Source organism: Metarhizium robertsii (genome assembly GCF_000187425.2).
Source record: "Metarhizium robertsii ARSEF 23 chromosome Unknown MAA_Scf_3, whole genome shotgun sequence".
Classification (NCBI taxonomy): domain Eukaryota; kingdom Fungi; phylum Ascomycota; class Sordariomycetes; order Hypocreales; family Clavicipitaceae; genus Metarhizium; species Metarhizium robertsii.
Genome location: NW_011942171.1, coordinates 2,417,723 through 2,432,238, shown reverse-complemented (window position 1 = coordinate 2,432,238; position 14,516 = coordinate 2,417,723). Strand labels below are relative to the sequence as shown.

Genomic DNA, 14,516 nt, shown 5'->3' with positions numbered 1-14,516 from the left:
TCCCTACTCTTCGGTGCCATATATCATATTTCCACCTGATGACCAGGGGCTAAGGACGACCCTCGAGGCTCTCAATATGACGCCAGACGGCAGCAATACCATCACTCACCATCCATCCATCTTTCACCTCCAACAGCTTTCGTCCCCCAGCAGCGGGAGCGGCTCTCGCTCGCCCGCGCGCCAAAACCAGCATCATTACCACCACCATCATGAACAACATCGTGCCGCTAGTACATCCATAGAGCCCGTTGCCCCTCCTGGACAAGAGCAAGATGCCGTTGAGAGGCACCCATCTCACGCCACGGACGTGGAGAGTCAGATGACCGCCGGTCCAAATTCAAGGCTGCCACGTCTTAGCATCGAGAGCGATCCATATGGGCTTTCATCGTCCTACAAGACAGAATCAGATTTGGATCAAATCAAGGCTAATTCTTCTCGCAAGAGAGGTGGGTCGCGAATCTGCAGTCCGTCCGCCAAGAGATCCTCCATCAATAGTGCACAGCCTGGCCCAAAACGTAATGCTCGAAAAGTCTGTAGCTTTTACGAGAATCAGAACGCAGCCATCGAACGTATGCTCAAGTCCGTGGAGGAACACCGCGCCGAAGCCCGTCAAGAGCAAGGCGACGACCAGGTCAAGTTCCGCATCGCAATATATGGATCTCTTGCCGCAAACGTCATTCTCGCCGGGCTGCAGCTATACGCAGCCATCTCCTCTGGTTCTTTGTCTTTGTTCACAACCATGGCGGATGCCATATTCGATCCGCTCAGCACGCTCACTCTTATTTTCTCCAACCGCGCAATCAAACGAGTTGACCCTCGCCGTTTCCCAGCCGGCAAGGCCAGACTTGAAACGGTTGGCAACATCATTTTCTGTTTCCTCATGACGTCGGTGTCTCTCATTATCATTGCGTTTGCCGCTCAAGAGCTCAGTCGATCGAGAACGAGCAAGGAATTCCATTTGCCATCTGTCATTTCTGTCTGTGCTGCCTTCCTTACCAAGTTTTCTCTCTTTTTGTACTGCTGGTCTCTTAAAAACAAGTATAGTCAGGTCAACATCTTGTGGCAAGACCATCGTAATGATCTCTTGGTCAACGGATTTGGTATTCTGACATCAGTCGGTGGTGCCAAACTTCAATGGTGGATTGACCCAATGGGCGCCATCTTGCTATCACTTTTGATCTCGGGGATCTGGCTCCGCACTGCATTTAATGAATTTATGTTGTTGGTAGGCGTCGTCGCATCAGTTGACATGCAACAACTCATCACCTACGTGTGCCTCACGCATTCGCCTGCTGTGCAAGGCATCGACACCGTACGTGTCTACCACTCTGGTCCACGACTGATTGCCGAGGTAGACATTGTCATGAACCCTGCCGGTACACTGCTGGAAACTCATGACACCGCTGAGGAGCTTCAGTTCAAGTTGGAGAGTCTTCCGGACGTTGAGCGGGCGTATGTTCATATCGACTACGAGACAACACATAAACCTGAACATGCATATAAGAAAGATATTTAAGCGGTGCTGGGTCTCGTCAGACGACGTACAGGGCAAGAGCAGAAACCGAGGGAGACACGCCACGTGTCGAGGTCGATCCCCCCAGGGTCGAGGTTTTGATCCGTACTGGGAATTCATGGTGTTATTGGTTTATTATAAACCTCTTGTCGTTGATGAAACCACAAACGTTTGAACATTTGTATGTACTGACCGATGTGTCTAATCCTTGGTCAAACCTTGGTCAGAGGTATTTCCCTACTTTTTCCGTAATCGCCAATGCTGCCGGTGAATACTAAAGGCACAGAAGAATCACGACGAAAGCCAAGATCATTCAAAATAGTTCGCTTGCCTAGCAAAAGGGTGTTGTGTTGTTTACTTTTGGTTACACGACTTATTAAGCAGAACCACTAAAGGATGCGGTTACACGGCGGGTCACGAAACTTGGCACGTCGGCCCACGGAACATGCCGCACCTAAGCTGGCAGGTAATAGAGTAGTATCAAATGCGGGGTGTGCGAAACGCGTCTTTTTTATTTGGCCAGGTGCATCCTGTATTGGTGAAGAGAAGCACGACTGCTAACCTAGGTAGTTAAAGAAGAATCAGGCATAGCATGTCCAAGCACCTCACGCCATAGTTTCTTGACATGTTGAGCCATAGGCAGGGCTGCGACGCAAGGGCTGTTTCATGACACCTGCCATTGGCTCAACGTCGACTTGAGCAAAGCTCTCAAATCCCCCGCATAGAGCTCTTGCGATTGCATGTGGGGGCGACCAAGCTTCATTGTGCAGCTCCCAGTGCTCACGTTATCTAGTACCTACCTAAGGTAGGGAGGTCATAAGCTTTGTGCAGATTTGTGCGGCCCTCATTGTCCAATGCCACGCGGCACAAAGCTTCAAGTTGCATCAATTGAGCACATGCAAGCTTGGGGTACTCCATAGAATGCATGCATGTGTGCTTGTTTGGGGCCAAGGGCTGTGGACCTTTGGTACTTAGTAGGTACATGTACTGACGCTAAACAAGAAACGGCGCCGTCAACGTCATGGCTAGCTGGGTGTCGCCTGGGGGACCCGAGTGCCATCTCTGCTGTTTCTCTCCAGATGCCCAACCATCAATATTGACTGTTTGAATGACCCCTTCCTCCCCTCCCCTCGCCCCAGAGGAGTTGAATGGCCGGCCAGTGGTCAATCTGGTGGACGTCAAGTCAACCTCGATAGACTCGCCACACTGAGCAGTGAGCAGCATCGCGCCCCGCTCGGCCAGGTTGCGTCTGAAGCTTCCACTGATTTCTCGTCGCGCAGTCTTTCAGAGGGGGGGAGAAGGAAGGAACAGAAAAGAGACAGAAGAGAGGAAGGGAGATCTGACCTAGGTGGTCGCAAACCAGCATCAGCATCGCCTTGCCGGTCACAATGTCCGCGGCAGACCCGGCCACAGGAGAACAGCTTTATGCAACGGTGCGTTGTTTCGCTCTTGTCTTGGCTTTTGCGTTTCTGGCCGCTGCTTTCTCTATCCTTCCAGAAGACAATATACGGCATTGCCACCTGGAAACTTTGGCGAATTGTTTTACTGACCACCCCTCAGCTTCTCTTGAGCGATTCCTATCTGCCCGGCGCTCTGGTCCTCGCCCACTCGTTGCGCGATGCCGGCACTTCCAAGCGGCTCGCGGTTCTAGTAACATTGGATTCTGTCTCAGCAGAGGCCATCACCCAGCTTAAGGTGCGTTTGTCTCACGTCTCAAACGAAACAGACGCCACCTTCCGTTTCCTAAAACAGCTGTTAATGAAACTGCACTTTCACAGACCGTCTACGATTATGTCCTTCCTGTCTCAAGAATTCGCAATGAGCAAACTGCCAATCTGCGCCTCATGAACAGGTCCGACTTGCACTCGGCTTTTACCAAGATCAACCTGTGGAAGCAAACTCAGTTCTCCAGAATAGTCTACATCGACGCCGACATAGTGGCCTATCGAGCTCCAGACGAGCTCTTTGAGCTGCCTCATGCCTTCTCCGCTGCTCCGGACATTGGATGGCCGGATCTTGTCAACACCGGTGTCATGGTTCTCGTTCCGAATATGGGTGACTACTACGCCATGCTCGCCATGGCCGACAGGGGAATTTCATTTGATGGTGCAGACCAAGGTCTCATAAACATGCATTTTAAGCACAGTCTGAATCGCTTATCGTTTACTTACAATGTCACGCCATCCGCTCACTACCAGTACGTGCCTGCATATCGTCATTTCCAATCTAGCATTAGCATGGTCCATTTCATCGGCGCCAATAAGCCTTGGTTTTCTGGCCGCAACGCTTCCCATGGTGACACTCCGTTCGACGAGATGGTCGGTCGCTGGTGGGCTGTCTATGATCGCCATTATAGAGCACAGGTACGCCTTTCAACCCCGAGAGTCAGTCGTAGAACAACTCGCCATCTTCCTATCCCAAGTCATCGATGGAAGTTCTTGTTAATGATTTTGTATAGGAGTCTGCTGTCCCACCCAGTTACAGGCAAACTTCAGGTCAACGCCCAAGCCAAGGAATTGTAGACTCAACTCTCGCGTCGGCATATCCCTCTACAAAGCTGCCTCCAGGAAGTGATGAGGCCAAGAACACTAGCCAGGCATACATTGAACAGAGAGCAGGTGAATACTCGCCACGGCAAACATCACATGACAGTTCCAATATCGATGCGTCATATTCACCCCAGCCGATCCGTCCTGCGCGTCATGAAGGTGGTACAGCTACTGAAATTTCCACAGATAGTCACGGCCTGGTCCATGTCGAGACTCCACGAGATTCTGCTGCCCAGAATCAGAGACAGCTTCCACCACTGGCCATGGCTAGTTGGGACGCCCAAAGGTGAGACACGACTACTTTGCATAGTCTGTTTTAACTGCATTGCTGACCCTTCTCCAAATTCAGGCATCCCCCGCCACCTGGCTCAAAGCCGGAGGCGATAGATTTCCCATCGACCCATTACGAGATGTCACGAGATCCTGCACCCTTTATTCCACCTGTACGCTATCCCAGCCCACCCAAAAATATGTGGTACGAGATTCCAAAAGAACCGCCATCCCCATCAACCAAGATTCCAAGACAAATATTTCCATGGGAAGCCCGCCAACCCGCCCCATCACGCTCATTTACTACCCCAACGGCGGACGAGCCCTTTGGGAAACCAAAAGCCGGCGAGTCGGATGAACAATATCAAGAGCCAACTCCTGCAGAGGCATTTGATACGCTCCCTGGACAATTTGCAACGGGACTCTCAGGAAGTGATGTGGCAGACAGGGACACCACAGCATGTAAAGGTGCTGTTTCGCCAGCGCCAGTTCCTGGTGATCCTTGGAGTTCTTATTCGCGAGTCAACGCTTGGGACGATGTGCCTGAAATCAGCCGATATGTTGACGGCTTGCAGAGACATCGTCGAACGGGGAGCCAAACAAGGGGTGGAACCATGGCGACTGTTCTAAGGCCTGCAGTATCAGGTGAAGCGTTGCAAATACCAAAGGCCTTTAAAGTTACAGACTTTCCAACGGAATTGGAACGACCGAGCTTACCAGTGACGCCAGCACCGATCAGGCGTCCCTCATGGCGGGAGAGTCATTACGACCCCTTCAGCTCAGCAGAGAACGCCCAGTTCCTTCCAACGGCTGAGGGTGTTCCGTCACAGTCAGAATGGGTATGTGTGCATGGGAGGCGCTGGGGGCCTGCCGATTGCCGGTGCGATTTGGCTGACGTAGGACTTCCTTACAAGGACCCTGCTGCCCAACTTCAACTGCTAGCCCAGCAGCAATCTGAAGCATTGCTCCGGAAACTCAGTGGCGATGATGGCGTGCCAGGGAAAATGGCAAGTCACGAAATTCCATCAAGACCATTGCCTTTTGGATCCGAACCCGGTCAGTCACCGACGTATGTGACACGATCCGCTCCTACAAGCGTCTTAAGCCCGCAGCCTATACGAGGGAAGTCCCCAACGGCTGTTCTCGTCGCGGATTTGACCGGTCGTAACGATGCATCGCCAGAAGGCACAACTAAAGAAGGCAACTCAGCTCCCTTAGTCAAAAAATTGACAAAACAGGCAGCGCCTGAGTAGGCCGTGCTCCTGCGGTTGGCATGTACATATCACGCAACATCCATATTGTACCTCTCATACCAGTCCAACATTCATTGCCCTTTATTTTGGATATCTCAGTTCTGTTTGGTCTCTAGCGAAATTGGCCGTATAATGTCATGTGAACGCGTGTTGTCGAGTCAATCTCGAAGTTTTTTTCATCTCTTCTCTTATCATTCTTATGCATATAATGAACCATGACCAGAGTATTTGCATGATCTTTTCCGTTTCAGTTTGCAAAGAACTAGTCATTCAGTTGTATTCTCAATCCCCTGCATATCAGCCTTGTCTATCTTTTAACTGGAGTTCAATATTCTGGTATTTACAAGAACAATCTATCTATACATTTCTATTGCTATCACTCGGGGGCTATTTGTAGTTCGTGGCGCCTCTGCACGTGCTGGTGACTTTCAGTGACCCCAAAGAAAGATTAGACAAGATGCAGCCGTGCGGAGATCAACGAGCTATAGCTGAAAGTTCATGGGACATGCTAACAGACAAGGCCCTGGCGTAACATTCCATTCCCTTGTATTGGCACCGTCTTGGTCTCGTCACCACGAATACTGTATACTGGGCTAAATATTTTATTACATCCGATCTTGCTGAAAAGACCAACGTAGTGGTATTGGCCATGACATGTTTAATCTTCTTTGCCTTCCTCAGCTTCCTCAACCGTGGCGGCTTTGGCCTTCCCTTTATCAACCTCAACAGGGTCTACGACGACCTCAGTGCTAGACCCCACAGCTCCATGATGGTGCAATTCGTCGCTAGCTAAATCTCTTTGTGCCGAGTGTTTTGGAGGCTCGTCGCGACCCTGGTCCCTCGGCGGTTCCGCATCGACGGGAGGGCTTGCTGTTCGAACAGCATTATCGACGACATCAGAACGTGATCTGTTATTGAATAATTGTGCAGGGCCGCCCCAATTTGGTATGAGAGGACTTGGGGAAACCACTGGAGTTGATCTCACTGTTTGGGAGCCAGCACTAGTACCGTCCCTAACACTGTCCCCTGATGTGGTCAACCGGGAGGAAGTCATATTGGGGTCCATGGACGAAGAATTTTCATCGCCGGCAGCCTCGGCAGTAGACGATGCTGCCGCAGGGCGGCTGGTTGACTGACTAGGATTTGGAGTTTCAGCATTGAGAGACGTTGCTGTGGTCTGAGATTGGTGGTGAGTCGGCTGTGTTCCATCCAGTCTCTGAAGTGGTATCAATGACCAGCCAGGAGGTAGCGTAATGCCTTCTGGGAGATCCGGGCTACCCGCAGGTATCGTTACACCATTTGCTGGAACTACATGGCGGGCCATAAATGGGCTGCCTATCCGCGGGGGAATGGTAGGAACCGCGTTACCCAGAGGAACTTGGGCGTGATTGCCTTGTGCCGCACCATGAAAGTTGTGACTTTGAGCCGTGGGTATAGTAACCGACGGGTTGCCACGTCCTCTTAATGGCTGGTCTTGGGACTGTTGCTGTCGGCGCTGGCGGAGTCGCTGGAGTTCAGCCATGAGAAGATGGGCTACTTGTAACTCTTGCTGGGCTGCCTGCAGATTTTGCAATTCCCTCTGCACAATTTGCTCGGTTTGACCAAGTAGATTCCCAATTTGCTGCATGCTGTCTCCGGACTGTTGTTGGGTCTGGGTTGGGGTTGGTGTAGGAAGACCATGATCGGCACGGTTCCCTTGGGCCTGAGGGATGCCAAATTGTTGGGCAAGTTCACGGGCCTGTTGGTCATTTGCTCCAAATCCAAGTCGGAATGGTCCCAAGTTGAAAACTCTAGGGCCGCCGTCCCTGCCGGGAGGAGCTTGGTCGCCATTATGTCCTTGCTGACCGGCTGGCGCATTGTTACCACCGTCGGCCGGTGGTGGTTGTCCAGCCAGTACTTGCGGGCCACCACCAATCTGAATCTGCAGACCTGCTGCCCTATTATGGCCCCCTCGTACACGATCCATGGTAACAGGGCTCCTACACGTCGGGCAGACCTGCTGACGCTCAAGCCAGCTCTTTAAGCATCCAAGATGTAGAACGTGGCCACATGGCAGCTTTTTTGGACGGACACGGTCAATTGCCCCAGGGTGATTGACAGGATCCCAAGGTCGCATCTCCTCTCGGCATATGATGCAAGTATTCTCCTGAGACAGTTCTTCCAGGGTGGCATCGGGGTATCTATTCATTTCTTGAATAGCGCGGCGATATCGCAGAAGTGCGTTTAGTCGCTTGATGAAATCTCTCGACGTGATGAAGAGATCTCTCATGATGTGAATAGGCAGCCCGTAAAACCTCAGCAACATGAAGAAGAAGGCAATATAAATACCGAGTTTTATCATATCTGTGCATAATTAGTTATCAATCGACTAACGGTCGGCTGTGTCCATGACTACTCTGTAACTTACCGGTAGCTAAATCAAGCCAAAGTACCCATTCACCTTTGCTTGTCCATCCAGGAACCTCAATATCCATCTCATCTATGTCCTCCTCGCGGGGAAGGGGCTCTTGGTCTTGAGGCGGCTCTTGCCCAGTGGCGGCAGCCTGCTCTCGTTCACGAATCAAAGCTTCTCGCTGTCGTCGAATCTCTTGTCTCCGTTCAATCAGACGTTTTTTGGTTTGAGCTTTCACAATATTCTGTTCTGCAATTGAGAGAATATAACGAACTGCAGTTCGCCAGGAACACGTGGCCAGCACAGCGAACTCGAACAAAAACATGACCATCATATTCGGTCTTGCTTGTTGGATCACAGTATCAACGGTGTATTTGAGGATCCAGATGTCGTATATGAAGCTGATGGCCAGGGAAACACTGAGTCTCACGTGGAATAGTCGGGGATTTGCTGGCGGCTGTTGTTCTAGAAATTCCACCCTTCCGTCGCCGATCCAACCCCATACCTTCCCGGTAACCAAGGAAGTAAACATGACCAGGAACCAGGCGCCAATCTCCTCGCGAAATATCGTCATTGCCAGGCATGTTTCCGTGATGGCAAACCAGGCTCTTTCGGTAAGTTGTTCGACTTCGACGGCTCGAAGAGTGCCAAAGCAAAGTTTGGTGAGGCCATATATAAAGCTGCTATATAGTAAGAGGCTGAAGTTTACCAGCGCCTTTGGGGCAGTATTAGTTAGCGCTTGCTTGGAGTCGTGCATGATACAGCATATGTGAGGGTAGGCAGGCTATTACCAGAAGACAGAAATTGCTTTGGGCCAGATAAACCATGGCTGAATAGAAGTTCGCACGTTGCTGAAAGGCTGAAATTACAACAGCGCCAGCAAGGGCCATGGAAACCTAGGAGATGAGTTAATTCCGATCCAGATATCTAGGGTCTCGAGCCTTGCAACAGTTGATGATGGCGTTGTCAAACATACCCCTGCGTACCACCCCAAGCGCATCTTGGGCATCGGGACTGTCTCTGTGTAAAGCAGGGAAAATCTCGTAATAAAATATCTGATTTGGTCTTATGGCTCCATCTTTGTTTCCGAGCAGCCGCAGCTTGGATGTTCGCCAGGAACGAAGCTAGATGCTCACGGGTATTTGATGCCACGTTATGCTAAGCTCCCTGATCGTAATCCACCCATGACGCAGGAGCAACCGAGTGCCGGTATCAGCACGTGACAGTTTGGGAAGACAAGATCCGATAAGATCCGGTAATTAGCCGGACACGCCATGCTTACCCAACGTACTTGCGATTGTGTATAACCCACTGACTAGAAACGAGATTCTAGTTCTGGAAAATGATATACTGCCTGCGACTTTGCAATAAACAGCGGTCCATGAGTTAGGTACCGGTTTCTGTCGTAGTTTACATTCGAGAAAAAGGGCAATACCTTGCACGGCGTTGTTGCAACAGATGTCTGGGGTACGACTGAGTATGATGCATCCGTAAGGAAACGGCGGACAGGTAATTCATGCGGCATTACCAACCCCGAAATGTTCCGAAGGTGAGGAACCGAACAAAAATACAAGACAAATTCGCTCCGATGTTTATACTTGATAACAGTTATTCAGCCTACCCTACCCTACCCTATGCTGAGTTTGTCACGTCCAGGCTGGAGCAATAGTAGTCGACGTTGAACCGTGTCTTGCCAGCTACCCTAGACAAACTTGAAATAACCAACCCAAGGGATCGTTCTCATGGCCGGGGAATCGAAAAAACCCCCTTCTGCAACCAAACAATAGTCCAGACTTTCTCCTTCTTCTTCTTTGGTGTGTGATTCAAGAAAGGACGCGCTGCCTGGCCGGTTTAGAACCTCGTCCCGAACAGCCCGCAACAGTGGAATTCACGAAGTGTCCTGGTCCCTGCAACCATCGACGATAAAAAAGCGCAATTAGTTAGCTGCCGGACTTGGTTGGCCAAGCAAATTGCCGTGCGGGGCGAATAGGGCATAATTTTGATCCTGTCTGCCTTATCACACTCCTGATGGAGCATGTTGGGCAGGGAAGAGACGGTGAGGGCTTCCAGGCAGAACGACAAACCTTGTCCCTGGAGTAGGCCGCAACACCAAGCGAATTGCCATTTGCAATGAGCAATACGGCGGCCACAGAGCCGCACCAAGCGGGGACACGGCGTCTACGGGAGCCGGAACTCGAATAAGCAGAGCCTACGTGTCTGCCGTGTGAACTAACGTCCGGCCTGAAGTTGTTGCAACCACTGAGTGAACAGAGGGACCTCGGTCCTGACGACTGCCGGGGAGGAGTCCAACGCAATAACAACCATGACGCCTGAGAGTCTGCCTGGCGGAATCAGGTTCCGCGATTAAGCGACTCTGCATTATTAAACGCAACCGCTCGACCAAGCAAGACGGCCGGCTTGGGTTGCCTATAAGACTATTTTTTCCAACTTTGGAACACTTTGCAAACAGCGCTTCTGATCACCCGACCGCCTGGGTCACGAATTGTACATTACGCGTACTTGACATCCAATAGGATGTGGCGAGATATCACTCCAACCCTGGTTGTCTATATCCCAATAATGGGTTGGCCGTCGCAATCCCAGTTATCCGCTCATGACGCCCGCGTCCCATCAGCAGAGACAAAAATAGTGGTATTGCAGTACTCGGAACAGATATTTGTTTTCTAGAAGCCCTCGGGGTTATTGTTGTTGCTGAACAGGACATACATACCTACCTGTGAGGATATTAGACGAACAGAAGCCCAAGATTGGCTCCTCGTGAAGATTTGCAATACAACAACGGGCTTGTCAAGCTTTGATTTCCCCCCCCAAGAACAGACTGTACATGATTGATCGGCATCAGGGTGCCGAAAATGCCGTTTTGCACGGCCATGGCCAACCTCTCAGTAGGCCGGTAAATGATGGGGAGAGCAAAACCAGTCGGTTGGATATGGGTGCCTTGCATAGAAAATACGTGCCCTGCACAATGCCTTCAAATTGGCTAATTGGTAGTGTTGAGTGATGATGAGACTCATGAGACCCAGCTCTCATCACACAGCGACCTATGTACCTCTCCCGGAGCTTGAAAAGGAGGGGATGGCTCATTGGCATTGGCTCTGCCCAGCAATACGGGAGCAAAGTCTTAATTTACCCTTGTAATGTGCCCCGTAATGTAATGTTGTAATTGCCCCTGACCTGGCCTAGTTCTGGGGCGCTGTTAGTGACAGACATTTCGGGGTTCTGATCCCTGCTAAATCCCGATCATGCCAGGTTGGGGTGCTATTATATGCAGATAATAGTACAATTACGGAGTACGGAGTACTACATGTGTGACGAGACTTGGTACAACCCCCAGGGATCACTGACCACGTGAGATTATGCCTGTCACTGACCTGGATCTCATCCAGGGCGAGACTGCTAGACGCGGCATCGCTGGTAGTCAAGCGATTTGGCCACCCCCTGACCAAAAGGAGAGAGAGAGAGAGGGAGAGATTACGACATGCCTGCTTGGTATCGCGACCACGCATTGACATGACGAACCGAAACTGGACATGAGTGGGAGAAGGAGGGGAAAAAAGTAATATGTAGTAATATCAGAAGCATAGGAGGGGAAAGACAAGTGCCAAGGTCGCCGACAGGGACACGAGTTGTCGAGTTTGCTAGCAACTCTGCTCCATGTAGATGCTCGGCAGCAAATAACCATCTTGGCCGTGCCCACTCGCGTTCAAGACTCGGAAACCCGTGTGTTCATCGTGTAGTATAGTACTATAATGGCCTACGTATAGTTTTAATAGATGGGCGGAGCCAAAGACGTCCCCACGGGTCTAGATCGCAAAGGACCGCGGCGCGGCGACTGCTATGTAACTACATGATCCGATGAGATGTCTCATCTTGACAGATGTGCTTGGTTCACATGTGTCTGTAATATGTATTAGTATTGTGTATTGCAGACTCTGGCGCCAGCCAGCCTTGAAGCAGCCCATGCAATCCTTCCATTACGATACTTTCCTTGCCGCCCGCAGTCTTCGTTTAAGCTGATGGCCAATATATTCAAACCGGCACACCCAACAAGACAACACAACACCTGGAACCCTCTGGCTATCTGGCGGAGTGCGCGGCGCGGCGCGACTGAGCGGAAAAGTGACTTTCCAGGGATGGCACATGCTCCGCGATGACACATGGCCACACCATCGACACCCATGGGCTGATGGCCAGGACCAAGTTGCCAAGGCAGATATGAGGGTCGCATTTTCCCGCGTGTTTGAAGAGGTGGACATGCACCCAATGTGTCGGGTCGAGCTTGGACACTTGGCATGTGGCTGAGCTTGCCGCCACTCCGGAATGATGGCACCCTTGTTCCGGCATCGCCGCGACATACAAAACGTGGTTGTGGTGGTGGTTGTGGTTGCGTGAAGACGTACCTATAGGTAGGTGCATAATTACCATAGTACATTCTTGTGCAAAAACACAAATACAACACCAAACTAGCTAGTATTTGCCCCCCTCGGAGACTTGTTCGATCCAAAAGCAAACATGGCTGCGATCAAAGGGGTAAAACGAACGCCATTGTCGCTGATGAGAGTCTGCCACATTCCAGCCATCACACCCCCATCTCTCCTCATCAGGCGAGCTTATCCACGAAAGCACGTTTCTGCGATCCAAGTCGCCCTTACAGGGCAAATGCACTAAAAACCCAACGCCAAATCGAGAGCCGGCGCTGCGCCTCCCACCTCCAAGATGCCCAGATATCGTGGGTCTCTGGTGACAGCGACAACCGATCCGCAACAATGAATGACGGCTATCGACCATCTTGGCATCTCGCTGCGGGCGGTGTCAATGCCAGGCAACAGCCACACCCAGAGTCTGCCCAACAGTCCAGGAATACCAGAGACACGCATTTGGGGATAATTATATCGACACGACAACACCAAGCAAGCCTTCAATGGTTGAAGCCGCCACGTACCCCGTGTACTGCACTCAAATATGAACGAATGCTTATGTACATACATGGCCCTGTTTCTTGCCAGATGAATTATGCAAATGAAGCCGCGTGTCAAAATCAAACGTTTTGAGCTTTGAATATTACTAGCAGCACTAATATACAACAGCAACCTCGCTTGTCAGTGCGTCGTGATGCATCCACCGTCGGAACGCATGACAAAGGCGTACATACATACATATACTACAACATGGTAAAACAGTTCAAAGAGCGCCCATGCAAGCCCACTACAATGCAAGCATCCAGCGCCATCTCAGGAGTACCGAGTCCCCGGCTCTCGCTCCAGCCTTGACACGTCCGCTTCTGGGAATGATGCCCGGTACGAAGCAGCCACCGGTAGGAACATGGTGTCGCACAGGATCAAACGGAGAGAGCCATCAGAGACACCATGCGACGCCTCCCACCGCCTCTCATGCGGTAGACGCCGACACGGGCCATAGCGCCTCGAGATGTCGGTTTTTGTTTGTGAGCTTTCTTTTGCATCCAGACCATCAAGCCACCAAAGCGTCCACTCCTCATTGGGGGCCAATGGCACCGGTCTGTAACTGGTTCTGGACCAGGCCATAATTAGACTTTGACGGAGCTATCCGCTTGACTAAAGGGAATAAAAAAAAATAAAAATAAAAGTAGCAAGGAATGGGGGCAGATGACACTCGTGGGCGAAGCTAAAGTGGGCTAATAACACAACGTACGTACACCTCGAGTGCTCCTTCCCCGACCGAGCTGGCCAACTGCCGCTTTCCCATCTCTTTTGGTATCTTTACTTTGGCACGCAGGAATGATACATGAGATGCATCGGATAGTGGGAGGAGTTTCACCCCCTTGAAACAGAGTACCATTTATTATAGCATGACAAAATGCTCTCTCCAATCGCGCGCCACAGAAAAAAAAAAAAAAGGTTTGGCACAATACGCAGTGCTACTTGATGGAATGAGATATGAGTGCAGCCCGCCTGGCCCCCACGTCCCGCCTAATGAGCGACTACGCCGGCTATCGCTCTCCGCAATCTATCATGGCGTCAAAAAGGCTTGGTTGCTTATTCTTGTCTTGGCGCTCAGTTCACTCCCGACACTGTCAACTGGTATGCTACTAGTACTACTACTCTTTACAGAGCAACCGCATCAATTAGCATATTAATGCCTCGGTACCAGGGTAGTTGGTTAGCGGTGACAAGGAGCAGGTGAGAAGACTCAACATGCGACTTCATTCACGTAGAACCCACGGTGACGACCAGAATGGCCGTATCCCGAAAGCCCTGGCCATTCGGCCAAAGGTGATGATGTATTTCCCTGCCCGTGGCGACATGCCTGTTCGGTCACGCCAGCATACCGATAAACTTCATTATTAGACTCAGTCTGTTCACCGAACCCTATTTGCGGCAGGTTGCCTGCCATGCCGGACGTAGCACCTACGGATATTCCCTTGCGGGCAAATTGCTAGCACAGACTTGAGGGTAATTTAAGCCCATTTGGGCACCCGCCCCCATCTCCCACTTACGTACTTATGTATAGAGCCGTGTCGTCAATCGAAAGTTTATCTA

General features: G+C 51.0%; 3 protein-coding genes across 3 annotated transcripts; 2 read left to right on the top strand and 1 right to left on the bottom strand.

The window, feature by feature from the left end:
• Positions 1-76: 76 nt before the first annotated feature.
• MAA_03679 (cation diffusion facilitator 1) lies at positions 77-1,516 on the top strand (the record flags this gene model as incomplete). Its single annotated transcript, XM_007821677.1, has 1 exon — positions 77-1,516. One exon carries the CDS (start codon positions 77-79, stop codon positions 1,514-1,516), a length of 1,440 nt encoding a protein of 479 aa, XP_007819868.1.
• A 1,385-nt stretch (positions 1,517-2,901) lies between these two features.
• Positions 2,902-5,585, top strand: MAA_03680 (glycosyl transferase family 8; the record flags this gene model as incomplete). The annotated part of the gene is made up of 5 exons (XM_007821678.1): positions 2,902-2,946; positions 3,074-3,208; positions 3,292-3,876; positions 3,972-4,348; positions 4,412-5,585. 5 exons carry the CDS (start codon positions 2,902-2,904, stop codon positions 5,583-5,585), a joined length of 2,316 nt encoding a protein of 771 aa, XP_007819869.1.
• A 658-nt stretch (positions 5,586-6,243) lies between these two features.
• MAA_03681 (zinc finger domain-containing protein) lies at positions 6,244-8,734 on the bottom strand (the record flags this gene model as incomplete). Its single annotated transcript, XM_007821679.1, has 2 exons — positions 6,244-7,928; positions 7,993-8,734. 2 exons carry the CDS (start codon positions 8,732-8,734, stop codon positions 6,244-6,246), a joined length of 2,427 nt encoding a protein of 808 aa, XP_007819870.1.
• Between the last annotated feature and the right edge of the window lie 5,782 nt (positions 8,735-14,516).